The sequence below is a fragment of the Vicugna pacos genome, chromosome 16 (genome assembly GCF_048564905.1).
Source record: "Vicugna pacos chromosome 16, VicPac4, whole genome shotgun sequence".
NCBI classification, from domain to species: domain Eukaryota; kingdom Metazoa; phylum Chordata; class Mammalia; order Artiodactyla; family Camelidae; genus Vicugna; species Vicugna pacos.
The window spans coordinates 10429802-10448198 of record NC_133002.1 but is presented as its reverse complement, the minus strand read 5'-3'; the positions used below and the strand labels follow the sequence as shown (position 1 = coordinate 10448198).

Below are 18397 nucleotides of genomic sequence, written 5' to 3'. Positions count from 1 at the left end.
CTTGTACCGCTTACCTATCTGTCCATAGACAATATAAAGTATTGTTTCAAATGCTGTGCATTTCATGTTAATGTCTTGCAGATGCATCATTCTGCAGTTTGCTCCCCCCTTATGTTTGTAAAACTTGTACATATTGATGCATGAACTCTAATTTAGTAATGTAATCACTGTATAGGTTTCCCTTGTATGAATATTACCACAGTTTATTCTCAGTTCTTACTGATGGACATTTGGGTTGTTTCCATGTTTTTGCTTTTACAAACAGTGATGAAGTGAATATCCATGCTCATCACATCTTCCCAGGTACACACATGAAGCTTCCTCTAGGCTGAGTATGTACCAGGAGTGAGCGTGCTGGACAGCAGAATGGGCGAATCTTCAGGGAGCTCGCCAGTTTACTCCTGCACTAGTAGCTTGTGAGAGTACTTTTTTTTCTGCATCCCAATTTATACTTGGTATGGTCACATTAAAAATTTCCCCCGAATCTGATGGATGTGAAATGGTACCTCATTGTTTTAATTTGAATTTTTCTGATTACTGGTAATCATCTTTTCATGTTCTTATTGACAGTTCAGATTTTCTCTCTAAATTGCCATTTTCTATCCTTTGCCTGTTTCTCTATTGGATTTTTTTTTTTTTTAGACTCATAGGTGTTCTTTGTGTATTCTGGATACTAATCCTATGTTAATTATATGCATTATAGAGATCTACTTCCAGACTCTGGCTTGTCTGCGACTTTATGGTGTCTTTTTGTCAAAAGGAAGCTGTAGTTTGTGTAATTAAATTTAAATATGTTAACATATTTGACTTTAAGAAAGCCTTTTCTGCCCTGATGTCATAATCATATTCTTCTATATTTTTATCTACAAGTTTTAAAGTTTTCTTTTCACGTCCGGGTCTTTATGCCATTTCGGATTTAAGTGTTCAGTGTGAGGCAGGGCTCCTGCTTTACTGCGTTACCTACGGGTACTGATAGTTTCGGCATGGTTTATCGAACAGTCCAGTTCATTCTCACTGATTTGTCGTACTGCCTTTGTCTCACCCGTCCTGCTTCGTTGGTTCCCCGCCTGCTCCTGCGTCACTCCCACGCTGCCTTAATTATTACCGCTTTATCATGAACACTTTATCTCTGGGAGAATCAACTCCCACCTCCACCCCACTCCCCACTTTATTGTCGTTCCTCAGAATTATTTGGGCTGTCTTACACTTCATAAGCATTTTAGCATCAGCATGTTTAAATCCACCAAGAAATTTGTTTTGATTTTAATTGAATTTGCATTTGAAATTATAGATCACTTTGGGGAGAACTGACATCTTTACAGTGTTTATTTTCATTAGTGAAAACAATTGATCCAAATTTTCTTTCAGGGCCTTTAAAAATACCTTTGAATTTTTTCTATAAAGGTCTTAAACATCTTTTGTTCGATTTCTTCCTAAGTGCCTTATTGTTTTATTTGCTAATGTTAATGGGAATTTTTTTACCTCTTACATTTTCTCTATTTAGTTACTTTGATACGTGGGAATGATATTTTTATATATTCTTCTTTTATTTGAAAACCTTGCTGAACTCTGTTTTTATTAACTCTAATTGCTTATCTGTAGATTCTCAGATTTTTTTCTGTACAGAAAACATCTCATCTTCAAATAAAGACAGTTTTATTTTCTCTCCCATTACAGGTTGAATGTCATATATGGAGTTAAGACTTTATTCTGTATCAAATTAGGAGCCACTGAAGGTTTTGAGAAGTGACATTTAAATATTTACATCTTATAAAAAAAATGATAACCAAGAGAAGGTGTGCTGGAAGATAAGGAAGGGGTCAATTAGGAGAAGCTATTATTACAGTCACAGGATATTGCAGGCCTGACCTTGGGTAGTGGCAGAAGGGCAGGAAGACCAGAGATAAGTGCAAGAGATAACTGAAGGATGAGGATCCCAGGGACCTGATGAACGAGTAACTGTGGGAGGTGAGATCCAGGGAGTCAGCCATGGCACTTTGGGTTCTGCTTGTAGAGCTGCAGTCGGGGTCACAGGATCAGGAGCAACTCTGGTAGCAAAACACCTCAGTTTTTAACAGGGTATTGTGAGCTTATCTGTCTCGAGATAATCATTCTCATTTGATTCAAATAGCATTTCCCTCAGTTTGTCCTTCTGAAATCTCCATACAGATAAGTATCAACCTGATACGGAGCTTACAGTGACCCAGAGGTTGGAGGATGAGCTTGATGTATTAGATGCGGATATCCTTCCGGAAGAAGCGCCGTCTGTTGTAGACCAAAATGCAAGCTTCAAAGGAGAGGCATTAGCCCTGGCAAAAACAAGAGCGGTGAAAAAGAAGCTTATGACTGAGAATGCGCCTTTTAGGAAGAAAGATACTCTGGCACCGACCAGACTACAGCAAGTATGAAATCACGCCTTTCTTTTGGTCCATTTGTATTACTCTGACATTGTCCAAGGTCACACAGGCTGGTGAGCAGTGGAGCTGGGATTTGAGTTCTCGGGCATTTGCATGCCAGAGCCCTTGAGTCCAACTATCAAAACTAAGCTGATTTAGCTTAGCTCCAAGTCGGTTTTCTTTTTTTTTTGAACAAAAATAACAAATTTTAATATTGTTACTAAGACAGGACCTTCTCTCTTGCCCTGGCTTGGTAAGATCCTAACTAATTTGATACCAAAATTTTAATTGGGCAGGCTATTTTAAAATTTTGGGTTTTTTTCTGCTTCTGCTTTGAAAGTGTGAAATTTGAGGGGATTAAGATTTGGTTCCTGCTGAAGATAAATATTGATGAATAATAATCACTTATTATTGAAAGGCAGGGTGAGTACTTTCTGATAGGGCTTCGGGAGCTAGCTGCCTTGAAAGTACATCATATTTTAAGCTTCTATCTAAAATTTCACTTAAAGCCCTACCAGTGGAGAGCTGACCAGATGACCACCTCCTAGTCTAAATCCCCGTAACGTAGTTACTCCCACTCCCGTTGGTGGTGTTGCCCAGAGGCTTCTGTAGCAGACCTGCATATTGTCAGATGACCCCAGAAGAAGGATACTTAGCAATTATCACCACTTACTGATAGATCATGGATTAAGATCAAATCTTCATTCCTCTCCAAACAAACTCTTAAGGGAGGTCATTGGGAAGCCAGGATTGAGCTGTGAGAATTCAGCTTGGTGCTCTTCTCCAAGACAGCCTCCTCTGGAACGTTTTAAATTAGTTCTTCTATTCAGATGGCGTGTGCCTTTCTGCCTTCATCATCCTGCTACATCAGCCCTTTTAATTGTCTAGAAACTCATGAAGACATTGTCTCCCATTTTACAGATGAGAAACCTAAGACTCAGAGATGTTAAGCATTTTAACCAAGAATGTTTTACAGTTTACCTCTTTTGTTTAATTAGGAATACATATATATATATAAAATGTGTGTGTGTGTATATATATATATATATATATAAAATGTGTGTGTGTGTATATATATATATATATATATATGAATATATATAAAAATATAAATAAGCATGGCAAAGCCAGGGATTCCAATTTTATCCCTCCTACCCCCTCCCTACAGCCAGGGCTGTTTCGGGGTAGTTTATAACCTCCCCAGACTTCTACCACAGTACTTTGCACTAAGGTTTTTGCTGAGTGGCTGCATGAATAGCGTAGGGACATTTGAAGCGTCAGTAAGCCAGAGTTAAAACTGGTTTCTCTGGTATCCATTTGGCTTTATAATTCATATTTATCTCTTACAGGGACTCCACAAAGCTGAAAAAAATAGACCAGCCCAAGCTCACAGCAAAAGCAGGTTGCAACAGACAACAGTCTCATCCAGATTAAAAATGAACCAGCAGCCTATGAAAGATCATAGGGCTCCTTGGATACCTCCGAACCCCACATCCCCACCAGCATCTCCTAAATGGTACGTAAAAAAATTCAAGGAACCATCTGGGTATGTAATTTTATTTTTCCTTCACAGATCAAAGGTGGCCCATTGCTTAGAGCAAATAAAGCAGCAGCCTTTGTTCCCGTTAAGAAGAAAAGCTTATTTGGATGAGTAATACATGAGACATTTTTGTCTAGAAGCCTGTTGGCTCTTTTCCCCACTTGACTGTGGGTAGGGTGACCTCCCACGGGTCACCCCGATGCCCTGTGGACATGTTCGCTGTATGGAGGATCATGGGCTTCCTTTGACTTGTCTCTTCACCCAGTAGATTCTAGTTACTTGAGGCCAGGAAGTGTTCCTTCATTGTATCTGAATGTTCAGTGCCTAGCACAGTGCCTGGCGCACTACTAAGATTTACGGGCATTCAGTAGATCTTTGCTGAATGAATTAATATCTAAAAATAATTTCAATTCTAAGTCAAGATAATGATGAATTATAAAACCATGCAAATCTCATAGACGCTGTCCTGACTGAGGGGCCAGTTAGGAGTGTGCTGACATTACTGCCTTGTCACCCTCACTCATAGCTCATGGAGTTGAGGACCCACTGTCATGGAGCTAGGGAGAAGGGACTGCCCTGCAGGGGCCTCAGAGTCCAGTGAGGCGGAAACAGTCTTTGGGGAGTTGGTTAAAAGTGAAGAGAACTTTGTGCCAGGGGACAGTAGTTCTTGAAAACACAATGGAAAGGACCTGGAGGTTGGACACTAAAAGGAAAGGAGCAGAAAGCAGTAATGTGGGGAGGAGAGTGAGTGAGAAGATTGGTGACTCGAAGGGTCCAGTTCTTAAGAGGCCAGCAGGGGACAAGGTGAGGAGCCTGGTGGGATCAAGCCCCCTTAAGACTCTGTATGATTCTGAATGGATGGTTGTACTTACTTTAAAGTGGAAGAAACAGGGTCTGGAGAATCGCGTGTCTTGCTTATACAGCAGAGCTGGGACTAAAATCAGGTCTTCTGATTTCATAATCTGTCTTCCATTTTGCTTTTATTTCTCTGCTCTAAATTCTATATTTTATGTAATATATTAGTATAGAGACATGAATTCACTTGGTAAGCTCGTAAAAACATCAGTTGGTTGGAGTTTCTATTGCAAACTGAATACACAACTGCCATCTTCTAGAGTGTATGTGTGGCGGGTGAGGGAGGGGAGGGGATACGCGTCTGGGCTCAAAGTGCTGTAGCAGGCCTTATAAAGGTGCAGAGTTGCTATGTGACCTGCAGTGTAATTAGTGACCCAAATCTCTGTATTATAACAGGGTTTTATTGAAGTTCACCTATTACGCTGCAACTGACAATTGTTTTTTCATTTGAAATAGCGATTGCTTCCATAAAGCAAAAGAGGACTTCTCTCCTTGACGCTGAGCCTGAACCCTGGCAGGTCTCACCCTGCTTCCCATTCAGCTTCCAGTTTAGAGCCCCATCCTGTGGCTCACCGTCGGTTTAACGCTCTTGTCTTCTCTGAGCCGGCACCTTTTGATGAGTCATTGGATGTGAAGTGAATGATTACAAAGGCAGAGTGTTCTATTTTTTGCAGTGCTGCCTGGCTAAAGGTGAAATCTAGCCCCAAAGACGCCACTAAAGAACAGTCTCTCCAGCAAGAAGAGACTCAGGAGAGTCAGTTGAGAGGTGCCGTTGAGCACGAAGTCGCGAGGTTTGTGCTGGAATTTGTCAAATCTTTGAAACGTAAAGGGCCCCATTCACATGGATTCTCAAGTGAGCTCGTCTTCCTATGTATAAAGTTGGCTATTTAAAATGGAGATTACTAAACTTCTCTGTCAAATTATGCAGCTTAGACAGTCAACCCCTCTTTTATTTAATTCATTCAAAAATTGTGTGTGTGTCAGTTGTCTGCCAGTTGCTTGTTCTGTATATGGTGCAGCTGTGAGATCTGCGGAGACCTTTAAAAAGGGGGCGAAAGGACAGAATCCCAGCCTCTGCTTATTTACAGTCAGGCAGGAGGACACATCGCTAGCTATAATTTAGGACAGAATGTGGTATGTCCCCTGTGAGCTGAGGGGTAAAAGCTGAGAGAGTTCGGGAGGGGGACAGGACACCTCTGCAGAGGCCTGGGCTTCGTGGAGGGGGATGGAAAAGCAACCAGGACTTGAAGAACAGGCTGTAAATAGCGGTGATGAGGTGAGGCCGTTCCATGGCAAGAGGGCAGTGAAAACAGGTTGCTCTGCATTCATTTGGCTGATATTGTTCTTGCAGTCATGGGAAGGCCAGAGTGAAAGTGGACCGCTAGGTAATTTGATACTGTTCCCGTATCTGACACTGAAAGTGTCAAAGCCCTTCCGCACACAATGAAGTTGTGCCGAAGCATTTCCTCTGTTTTTATTTGACTTCGCTCTGCTTTAGAGCTCTCCTGGGAGCCCATTTCTTTGAGCAGGAAGATACAGCAGCAGGTTTGCTTCACAGCTGAGCAAGAAGCCCTAATTGCAGTGATGGCTAGTTTTCTTGAGAATATTCGTGGGCAGTCTTTTTGTTACTCTGCACACCAACTAGGTGTGCTTTTGTGGCTAAATGTCTTTCTACATGGAGCGTTACCTGGGGAGCTTTACCAGCACGGAGGCTCGCTGCCTCCTGAGTCGTCAGTGAGGCCGGGGCTGGCCCTTGGGGGTGTCGCACGCCTGGTCTGTTTCTGTGGTAATGACCCCCTGCGGCTCGAGGCACGGTTGGCCTGACTCTTTTGTACTGTCTGCTAGACTCGCTTGGCTCGATGCGGAAACTTCCAAAAGATTGAAGGAATTAGAAGAATTAAAAGCTGAAGAAGTGGACAAAATGCAAAACCAGAGGTAACTATCTGTGAGGGAGACGAAGACAGAGCAGGCCTGTCCCGCAGCCCCCGCTGCTTTCACAGCCAGCTGAGATTGCTCAGCAGTGTAGTCACACGTCCCGTGTTTATTGGCCATCCGCCTGCGTGAAGCACTTGGAGGTCACCTCAGAGTCCCGGCTGGTTTGGGGAGAGTCGGGGTGACTCCTTGGTGCTGTCATCTAGGCTCCGCAGACTTGATGCTGAAAATTCCAGAAGAACAAAGGAATTGAAAGAACTCAAAGCTGAAGAAATGGGTAGCCTTCAGTAACTGAAAGTGTGGGGTTGCCTCTGAGGAAGGATAGTGAGTGCCTGTCCGTGCCGAAGGGTGTAGAGAGCGTCATCCACTGGCCTGGGCCGTGCGGGCCCAGCCTCGCCGGAGGGACAGGTGCGTGAATGAGCGACCAGAGGCCTGCATGCCTGCTTGTATTCTATACAGGACTCTTGCTAGGAAGTGTTTCTTCTGTGTGGAGTTTGAGTGCTGTCGACAGTTTGGGGGCAATTTTGACTGAAAGGTCAGCCCTCTGCCTGCTGCCCTCAAAGGCGCTTTTCTCTCACCAGGTGAAAGGCTGGGGTGTGGTCTGCTCATCTGAGTGACTGCTGGGTACTTCTGCTTCCCGTTAGGTTGAATGCAGCCTAAGGCTTTCCAATGAGGTTGCCTTTTCTGTTTGCCCCCAAGAGTGTTACCACCTAACTGTCGGCACGAAGAAGTCTGTGAGACAGTTTAGTTGATACTGTTGTGATTGGCTCATTTTTCAAGCTCTGATGACGATTCACCCTGAAGTCATATGAACAGAGTCTCATTGAAATAGCTGTGCATTCTGTCACCAATCCCGACAGACTGTTCCTTCCCAGGTTAGAAGAGCTGTGGCTCTTTCGTTAGCAGGTGAGCACCGTGAGCCACTGCCCAAACCGAGACGTGGGTCATCACCCCTACTCTAAAAGCTCCCTGTGCGCCCCTCCTCAGCTGAATCCCTTTTCCCCCCAGAGCTCACATGTCCTGATGCCCGTGTTCATCTTTTTATGACCCTTGTTCATAAATCTGTTACCTGTGTCTACCCCTAACAATACACTGATCTTGACAGCTGAGAAGCAGGCACGAAGCTAGCTAAACAAGGAAAAGGCGGTGCTGCTGGCATTAGATGAAGATCCCCAACATTGCACTTCCCTGAGTGTTTTTAGGTGCCCATCCCAGGAAGTCAGTGGGCAGGGTCATGAGTGCGTCCTTGCAAATGTGGGACTGGCCACATCTGGGCCACCTGGAAATGAAGCAAGTACGGTGGGCTCTGCTCAGGGGGGAGAGTGGGCTGCCCTGTGTAGTTTTCTGTTTTATTTCCACGTAGTATTCTGCAGTTTATTTATCCATTCTCCTGTGAATTAACATTTGGGTTATTTTCCATTTTTAGTTAGTGTGGGGGTTCCCACCTAGTTGTCCCCATCCTGTTTCAGCCATTCTGTGAGACTGTGGTGGGATCTTGTTGGGGGATTCGTTTGCATGTCTTTGAAGTCTAGTGATGATGAGCACCATTTCCAAAGTGCTTGTTGTGCTATGTCTAGTCAAGTCGTTCGCTCATTTGTTATTGTTTTTTTTTAATTATTGATTTTTTTAAGAATTTAGAAAAATATTTTCTGGATTTGTGCAGCAAATATTTTCTCCCAGTACATGTGACTTGCCTATGTATTTTCTTAATGGTGTCTTGATGACTAGAAATTTTAAATTTTTATTAAGATCAGTTTATGGATTCTTTAAGGTTAGTCTTTTTTGTGAACTAAGTAATCGTTGCCAGTGCTAAAGTCTCAAAGATATTCTGTGTTTTCTCCTAGATGCTTTATAGTTTTTATTTTTGTCTGTGATCCATTTTGAAGTAATTTCTGTGTATGAAATGAGATACTGATCAAGGTTCATTGTTCTCCTTATGGATATCTGGCTATTCTAGCAGCATCTGATGAGCCCGTTATTGACCTTGAACTTTACTCTAGGGTCATCTAGCTGGACTGTTTGCTAAAGACCCTCATGTGGGTCTTTAGGTCTTTCCTTTGAGGGTGGGTCAGACTGTCCAGAGAAGAGTCTTTTGATCTTTACCCAGAGGGTAAAGGCCAGGATGCTGGTGTCCTAGGTGCTGAGTTGGGCAGGGAGGCTGTGAGTCTTAACACTGGGCAATCAGCATGCATACATGAATCTCCTCTTTTCAGTGGGGCACCTATGGTCTCAGGTGTGCTTGGCTAGTCAAGAGGCTCCTCCAGAGAATGAGCAGCTAGACTTCTCTCAGAGTTGGAGAGAGGCAGTGGTCTAGTTATGTGAAGGAGGGAAGGGACCCCGGGATCTAACTTCTCAAACATCATTTGACTCTTGTCTTCCGTATTTAAGCCATCTCCTCCTAGCTCACCCCCAGGCCGAGGTTTCCCATTACTACCCTAGAATTCAGCTTTCACAGGTCAGTAAGTTACCTACCACTTTTGTCCTTCTGTTTCCAGCACCATTTTTTGTCCCTTGTGTTTGTGAGATTCTGTCTAATTCTATTATTGTGGGGTTTGAGAGAGAATAAAATTAGTTTCATTTGTTCAGTCTTCTACTCTCTTTAGTTGTTTAAAGGCAGCCGTTATTCTTTCAAAATGGACTCAGAGCCTAATATACTTCTTCAAATGTTATTTCGGCCCTCGTCCTCAAAGTGCGGTTCAGGCCAGCAGCCCTGCCTCACCTGAGAGCTTGCTGGACATGCATAATCTCCGGCCTCAGTCAGACCAACTGAATCAGCACCCTCATTTAGCAGATCTCCAGGGACCTTGTATGGCCATGAAAATTAGAGAGGCACGGTGGCTTTTATAATCATTTGATTTCCCTTCATCTAGGGTGATAAATAAATATGCAAAATAGGATATTTTCTTGCTTTTGATTTTGATTTTCAATTTTATTTCTAAATAGTGTTTCTGCCACCCAGTTAGCGGACAAGGTAGAGAAGGCAGTTCTGGAACGTTTGAAGCCTCTTCTGGTCAAGGCCCAGGTAATCTAGTTCATCCCATTTGCTTGCCTTTTGGACATTCTTGAATAAAAAGAGTTGCTCCAGGGGTTACACTGACCCTTTGCAGGGCTGAGTGTCTCTGGCAGCTGGAGGCTGCAGTGCTGATCTGTGCTGCATAGTGTGGGTGCAGGGCTGCCAGGACCCCTCTAAGACACCCACACTATTGATGTGTCTTCTGTTGTGGGTAAAGAATTAAGACCGGGGAAGAGAAAGTACCGCTTTTGAGAAAGATGAGATTTTAGTTTGGGAAATGAGTTTAAATTGCAGTTTGCACTTTTAATCAAATAGATCTATTGGTGATGTTCATGTTCAGTTCATTGCTTCCACTCTGATCCTGTGCTCTTTCACCTTAGTGATTTGGAATGATGGGCTCTGTTTTTCCAAAGGAGAGAGGTGTTAAAACAGCTTCTGTGCGCAAACCAGAACTTCCTTCAAGATGAAATTGCACAGAGCATCACCAGCAGGTTGTGCCATCCTCCTGTAAGCAGTAAGCTAAATGCTATGGCCAGACCTGTAGATCCACCCTGTAAATAGAAAACACTCTTTCTTGTTTGTGTGAGTGGATGAAGCCACAGAATAATACTGTAATCTTAAATGGAACAAATGACATTCTGGGTTCCTGAATAGGCCACTGAACTTCTGTTGTCTCTTGGTCTAAGAAATGTCAAATTATTATCAGAGTCCATGGACGTCTCAGGACTGTAGAGCTGGGGAGGGGTCTTAGAGACCAAATCATCCAACCTCCTTATTTTATCAGTGTGGAAGCTGTGAAACAGAGAAGCTGAGTAATTGCGTAAAAACACACAGCAACTCTGGCAGTGTTCACAAGGTTGAGGGAAGAAGAGGGGCAGAAAGCCAAGAACAACACGTGACATTTATTTTCATGAAGACAGAGTGCTTTGAATTGCTGCAAAAAGCCTAATATAGCTAAAGCTGATGAACAGTTCCCCACTGAAGTTATTCTGGGAACAGAATTCGTTTGTACTAATATGGGTTGTAAATTTTCATAACTCATGAGCGTGCTTGTCTGTTTTAATAGAGAGTCAATTCTTCTCTGGAAGCAGATACTCGCTTGAAGGATCGGCCATCAGGAAGCACGGTGCCAGCCCAGTCGGCCGAAGAGGTGTGTGCTGTGTGGGGCTGGCATCCTGGACTGTGCTGCTGTTATGACATGATAATGTCTCTGGTTGTAAGGAAAAGTGACATGCGGATTACTCTGCCAACACCAGACTGTCCTAGACCCGCGGGTGGAGGTTATTTTTCTTGTTTGGCATGTTAATTCTTACCGTGTATACTTAGCATTATGGCTTTGATGAGCCTTTCAAACAGCTCACAGAAATCTCTGGAGCCACAGGTTTTTGTCAGCGGCTTTTTCCTCTCTTCCTGATGACAGAATGTGGGTGCCCTGCGTGACCCTGGATGTGGACGGCCTGCGGCAGAAGAGTGGCTGTCCTCATTTCCTCTCATTCAACCCAGTTTTGCTCATTACTGGCCTAATTTCCTGTATACTGAGGGCCTAAGATTTATTGTTAGGCCAGCATGTTTTGAGTGTCTAATAATGGCCAGTATCTGGCCTGGCAGAGAGAAAAGGTGGCCCAGGAGAAAGTGGTAACATTTGAGAAAAATGAAAACACATCATGTGGACGTCCACCCTTACACTCTTCCTCCAAGGCTTGGGTTTAGTGTTGGTGGCAATGTTCCTGCCCCACATGGGCTTCGGGCTGGGGACGGGGAGGTGCAGACTGTGTCCAGAAGGCAGAAGGGCAGAGCGAGTGTGGTTTCAGAGTTAGACGGAAGTTGGAACGAAGCTCCACCAGCCCAGGAAGAAAGTAGATTTTGAGAATGTATCCCTATTCTAATTACTGAGCAATCGTTTAGCTTTGGCGTATTTTTATAATCTTGATGATTGTAATTTTATTACACCAGTGTTTTGTGACAGAATCTCATGTGAGGTGAGGCTTCTGAGGCTGGAAGCTGAAAGTCTACCTGTAGCTCTTACAGACGGGGCCAGATGATACTTTTTTTCCCTCGCAAAATAATGCGACTGACGTCTAATCTAGGGAGCCAGCTCCATGGGGCATTTTAATATGAAAGAGAAGAGAAGTGAATGTAGGTGCTATCAGTGACGTAGACATGCTTGCATATTACTAGGAATGGTTGACCCTGTGGATGAGAGTCATTCTGTGGGCATGAAATGGCCTTCAATACAGTTTGTTGAAAAAGAGAAGTAACTCTATCCAGTATTTAGAGTTCTGCGCTGCTGTAAACATCAGCATGATTGCAAAGACTTTCCCAGGTGGCACCATCGCGAGTCAGTGTTTGTAAATAACTGAATACAAACAAGCTCACTGAAGTTGGCATGAAGCCAAAAGAGTTCCTCTGCTGTGTCAGCTTACAAAAGAGCTGTGGGACCTTGAACACAAATTCTCAGAATCCCCATCTCTAAAACGGAGATGTTTGTTCTGCTTTAGAAGTTAAGTAAAACTCTTAATAGGTGTCCTTACAGACGAGATGATCTCTGATACCAGGAGCGAGTTCTTGGAAGGGTGCCATTAAAAGCACGTGCATCTCCTCGCACTGCTGTCACTAGCTGAACTTGCATGTGAAACCCATGTTTCCAAAGAGTATCGGGTTTTTCTTTTAATTAAAAGTTTACATATGCACATGGCTAAAAATGCAAACAATTTAGAAGAAGTATCATGTAAAAAGTCAAACCTCCCCACAAACAGATACCATATACTCCTCTGTGTCCAGCTTCTTTCTTTATATTTTGGTGATCTTTCCAACATCGGCATGTTGGGATCTCCTTTGTCTCTTCTTTATCTCATAATATTCTTGATACTCCATTCTTTAAATGTCATGAGTGAAAAATACTACATATACAAATACACACATTTTAATTAACTAGACCTGTAGTATTGGTTTAAGTGTCTTTAGATTTTTTTATAATTTTACTGTATTGGTTATTCAGCTGATTTTTATTTAACTTTGGTTAAGGTTAGGCATTTCTCCATATCTTGATTGGCCATTAGTGTATTTCCTTCTGTGAACTGTTAAAAGGTTTTTAAAATTACTGTGGAGTAACTGTTCATTAAGAGTATCTTACTTCATGCCGTTGACACTGTTAAGTGTTCCAACATGCAAGTGCTCATGTAATCCTGTAACTCTGAGATACAGGAGTATTATTTCCATGTAACAAACCAAAGAATTGAGGACCAGAAAGGTTAAGTAAACTTGCCCACACTTGCAGGCGTGAACCAGTGGGCAGAACCAGGATCCAGGCCCAGAAATGTCTCATTCCAGAGCCTGATACAATCATTTCCCCACCAGACATTCCTTGTAAAGGCCTCTTTTAGAGCAGATTATAGGCATATATTAGAATCAAAAGAAATGCAACATATGAAAAAATACTTTGCAAGCTGTAACATGCTTTGTGAATGTAAGGAATACAAGGTCAGGAAAGACCGGTAAAGCTCTTCCGGGTTATAGGTAGAAAATCTCAAGCAAAGACAGAAAACTGTGAACTTTGTAATGTCATGAACAGGTGTTTTTACAAAGCACTGGACCAAAAGAGTATGTTCTCTGGAGTATGTGACATGTGAGACATTGTACATTCTTCTGAGTACAGCACAGAGGTATTTGCATTACCAATTGGCAAAACAGGTACTAACAATAATTTCCGTGGACAGTAATGGTATTACTTGATCGATGGCCACTATTCAAATGACTGTTAGAAATTGTGCTGATGTCATTGCTCTTGACGCTACTGACTTAGGAGAGGTTAGGTTTAGCATAGAAACTCCACTCGGTGGTTGGTTTTTATGATCGGCTACTTGTTCATCTCTGAGTCTTCTGTTGTTTTTGTATTGCCTTTCCATCCCTTTGCTTTGTAGGTGACAGATGCTGATGGTGGTTCTAACAACCTTTGTCAGCTGGATGGTTTTTTGGAAGACACCGCTCATGAGCTCTGGGCTGTGGCTCACTCTAAGATCTTGGAGTCTGACACCTTAGCCACCTTGGGGGACAGCAAGGACAGCCCATATCTGGACACCATGATACTCCGAATGGAGGAAATGGAAGTAAGGTTGGGGCTGCCAGCTCTGGTTGGCCACTGTGGGGCTGGCCTCTGCTGAACGGGGCTCTCCTCATACTTCTGTAGCTTGGAACTTCAGAGCCATCTAGTCCTGACTTTAAATCCTAGCTCAACTGCCAACCAAGGGCATGGCCTTGGTGAAGTCACTCACTCTTTCTAATAAGTAAGGGTGTATTTAAGGACTCAATGAGGTATGAAGTTACCAGCACACTACCTGACACATAACTCATCACTGGCAAGTGATGCAGAAAACGCTGGACCAGAGCCCAGTCCCACGAATGAGACCATCAACCTGTTCATCCATCCACTTGTAAATGCTGTAATCCTAGCAAATCAGAGATAGCTTCACCTTCTTTAATTCCCATAATACTTTATAGAGTGCTTTTCTCTGAGAATTTTAGACCTCAGACATGACTCAGACCAACCTCAGCAAATTGAGACACAATTAGGGAGTAAATGATATGGCCAAGGTCACACAAAAATTCATGCCAGAGCTAGGATGAGAATCCAGGTCTCCTGACTCCTAGTTCAGCGTTTTCTTTCTAACTCCACCATGATTAAATCTCATTTTGGCTTTGCTGCTAAACAGAAACATTATAGGGAAGACAGCGTTTAGTTGGTTTTATAAAATTTTAGAATGTGATAGTTTATCCTAGTCTTGTAACTGATTCTGCCTTCTCGGGGGAACTGTCTAGACCAGAAGTGTCCAGAATGGTAGTCTCTAGCCACATGTGGCCATTTAAATACATTACTCACGTTTCAAGTGGGCGGTAGTGGGCAACGGACACAGCAAAAATGGAACATTTCCACATCACAGCCAGTTCTAGTGGGCAGTGCTGATTTAGGTTACATTAACTACGTCATTTTATTGTACACTTCACCTCGTGAACTAAGCACTTCCTGGCCGGGGAGGTACCTGTTCCTGCCAGTGGGTCTATATCAAGTGTCTGCTGTACTCTTCCATCCTTACTAGCTCTGGTTTGTAATGAAACTCATTTTTTTCCTCATAAGTTAAACTTTTTTTTTTTTTTTTAAGAAATACCAGGAGACAGTTCGCCAAAGATATAATAAAATTGTATATACTGATCCTCATCTTTGGATGCAGGAAGAAAAAAATGGTGAGTGTTCTTCAGCCTGTTCCCTCAACGTTATGTTCTGAAAAATTTCAAACATACAGAAAAATTGAAAAACTTCTACAGTGGACACTTGTATACTCATCATCTGGGTTCCACAGTTACTGTGTTGCTGTATTTGCTTTATCATATGTCTACTTGCCCGCTATCCATCCATCAGTTCTTCTTATTTTGGGATGCAGTCAAAGTTACTGACATCAGTGCATGTTATCCTGAACATTTCAACATGTGTGTCCACAACTAGAGTTTAGTATTTATTTATGACTCTTTTCCTTTTGAGATAAAATTTACATATAATAAAATGCACAAATCTTAACTGTTTTTGATGGGTTTTGTCAAATGAGCACACCTTTGTTACCCAAACTCCTTTCAAAATAGAGATTATCATCACCGCAGAAAGTTCCCTACGCTCCTTCCCAGTCAGTTCCCCACCACCCAGGCAACCGCAGTGCTTTTTTCTTTTTTAACTATAGATTGGTTTTTCCTGTTCTAAAATTTTCATATAAATGGAACCATACATGTATTTACTCTTTTATCTAAGGCTTCTTTCATTTAGCATTTAGATTTATCCTGTTGCCACTGTAACAAACTTAAGTTTGTAGCAAGTTAAAGCACAGATTTAGTGCTGTGAAACAAATTTATTCTCTTACAGTTCCTGAAGGTCCGAAGTCTGAGGTGAGTCTTAAAGGGCTAAAATCAAGGTGTTGGCAGGGCTGGTTCCTCCTTCCAGCTCCTAAGGCTGCCTGCGTTCCTTGGCTTGTGGCCCTATTACTCCAGACTGCTTCTGTTGTCACATTGCCTTCTGATCTTCTGTTGTCAAATCTTCCCCTGCCTGCCTATTACAAGGACACGCAGATTACATTTAGGGCCTAGCCCAGTGATCCAGGGTACTCTCTCCATCGCAAGACCTTTAAAGTCCCTCTTGCCATAGAGGGGACACTCGAAGGTTCCAGGGATTAGAACGTGGACATATTGGGGAGCCTTGTTCAGCCTACCACCCTCTGTCCGTGTTCATTCCTTTTTATCGCTGAGTAATACTGCATTGTGAGCATGTACCACATCTAGTTTATCCATTTGCCTATGGATTTACATTTGATTATTTCTAGTTTTGGGCTACTAGATATAAATCCTCTATAAGGGTATTCATGTATATTCTCTGTGTGGACATAAGTTTTTATTTCTGTTGGATAAACACCTGAGTAGACTGGCCAAGTTATGAGATAGGTGCATGTTTAACTTAAAAAAAAAAAAAAAAAACCTGCCCAACCTTTTCCCAAAGTGGCTGTACCATTTTACGCTCCCATCTATGCTGAGTTCTGCTGAGATCCTTGCCAGCATTTGGGTTGTCAGTCTTCTTCACGATAACCATTCTGGTGGGTGTGCAGTGATATGTCTTTGTGGCTTTAATTTCATTTCCTTGGTGAATAATGATGTTTAGAACATTTTCAAGTAATTATTAGTCATTTGTATATCTTCCTTTGTGAAGTGCCCAAATCTTTTGTATATTTTTAAGAATTGGGTTGTCTTTTTATTTTTGATTTGTAGGAATTCTTTATGCATTCTGGGAATGAGTTCTTTGTCTCCTATTTATATATGACATGTATTTTTTTCAAACAGCTTTATTGAGATATAATTCACATGCCATAAAATTCACCCTTTTAAAGAGTTGTTTTTCATATATTTACAGAATTGTGCAAACACCACTGCTGTCTAATTCCAGAACATTTTACCACCCTAAAAAGAAGCCCTGCATCTATTAGCAATCACTCCCCATTCACCCTCCCTTCACCCCAGCAGCCACTAGTCTACTCAGATGAATGTTTGCAAACATTTTTCCCCATCTGTAGCTCTATATTTATTTTCTCAAATGTTTTATTATGGGCAGATGGTTTAAACGTTTTGATAAAATCTAACCTGTCCATTTTTCCTGGTCTAGCTTTTGCTTTCTTTCATCCAGTAAACCTTTGCCTACCCCCAAGTTGAGGAAAGAGGCTCTTGCTTTTTCTAAAAGCTTTATGGTTTTAGCTTTTATGTGTAGGCCTGTGGTCCATCTTGAATAAAAGTTTGCTTATGGTTTGGGGTAGAGGTTGAGGTTCATTTTTTCCCCCAGCTAATGGATATCCATTTGTTCTTACACATTTGTGGAGAAGATTTTCACTTTCTCTTCCACTTTTAAAAATTCATACATGCACATTTTGGCTGCAGCTGCTAGGCTGTGGTCACAGTTTGGTCTGGGACGTGTTACTCCAGTTCTCTTTGACTTACGCTTACCAGTTACTACTTCAATGAATGAAAGGAGGGAAGTGAATGTGGTTAAACATTACCTCTAAAGGAATCTCAGTACTATGCATGTTAAGAGAAGTAAAGGAAGTTGTGGGTGTAGACGGTTTACAGCAGCAGCTTATGTATATATACTGTTTTTAGAGTATGAGTCTGGGGATTTTCCTTGGAAACGTATTCTCCATGTCAAACTTTGACAGAAAGCTGAGTCATTTAAAAACACAATACAAATTTGTTTTGTTTTCTGTTATTGTTCCAGCTGCATTCTTTGTTCATTGCCTTTTTCCCCGCCCTAGTCCACCTTCCATTTGCATCCTCACGTGACTATCCAGCCATTCTTCAAGGCCCGCTTCACGTGATGCTACTTGAGCAGTGCTTGTCCTGGCTTCCCTGGACCAGAGCTCTGCTCCTTTCCTGTGACTCCTGTAGACTTCTGGGATGTGCTACCCTGTTAGAGCCGTTTGTAAAGGGTCTTATCTCTCCCACCTAAGCCACAGAGTCTTCGAGGCCAAGAGTTTTGTCATACTCAGTTGCATCCCAGCAGTGCCCTAGCGCGGGCCTGGCACAAGGAGGACCCTTCTGATCACTGCTCAGTGAGTCAGTGGGCGTCTTAGCATCTTTTCATATGGAAGCAGGGAAGGGAAATGTTGAAGGGTGACTGTTTCACCGATGGCTTGGCCACTGGCCACAGTTAGGTTGCATCATGCGGAAGACAGCCTTACCAAGGGACTTGGTGTTCTCTTTTCAAGGACAATTTAAATTATTAGTCACTATCTGACTCTGCTAGAGTCTAGGTATGCATTTAAAAGGAGAACGCTAAGAACTGAAATAAATTGTTGGGCACTTTAATTCCAGAATTATGCAATCCTTATTAAGAACCCTCTGTTTCTAGTTGTTCTGATTATATGTCCAGTTGCATCACAAAACCAAATTTAAAGTGATTTTTGAATTGTGCAGTGTCCAATCTGTATCTCTTATCCTCTCGTTTCTGAAATCAGTTGAAAATTGATTGTACTCTCAGTAATTTTTTTTACCAAAACTGACTTATGGAGTATTTCTGAGAGTAAGAAATCATAAGCTTATAAACGTGAGTCAGAGAAAGTTGTTTGACATATGCATGCTCCTTAC

General features: G+C 42.3%; 1 protein-coding gene across 9 annotated transcripts in view; it reads left to right on the top strand.

Moving 5' to 3' along the window:
* The window catches only part of KIAA0753 (KIAA0753 ortholog), a 57297-nt gene that overhangs the window by 28550 nt on the left and 10350 nt on the right, over positions 1 to 18397 (top strand). For all 9 annotated transcript variants that reach the window (XR_012060290.1, XR_004188437.2, XM_072940650.1 and 6 more), the window contains exons 8-15: positions 2170 to 2402; positions 3746 to 3912; positions 5466 to 5582; positions 6637 to 6726; positions 9667 to 9745; positions 10803 to 10886; positions 13657 to 13842; positions 14893 to 14974. Coding sequence is in view for 7 of the 9 variants with exons in the window: in XM_072940650.1 (XP_072796751.1) it covers positions 2170 to 2402; positions 3746 to 3912; positions 5466 to 5582; positions 6637 to 6726; positions 9667 to 9745; positions 10803 to 10886; positions 13657 to 13842; positions 14893 to 14974 (1038 nt within the window). In the remaining 2 variants the exon portion in view is untranslated. The remainder of the gene's footprint in view (positions 1 to 2169; positions 2403 to 3745; positions 3913 to 5465; positions 5583 to 6636; positions 6727 to 9666; positions 9746 to 10802; positions 10887 to 13656; positions 13843 to 14892; positions 14975 to 18397) is intronic.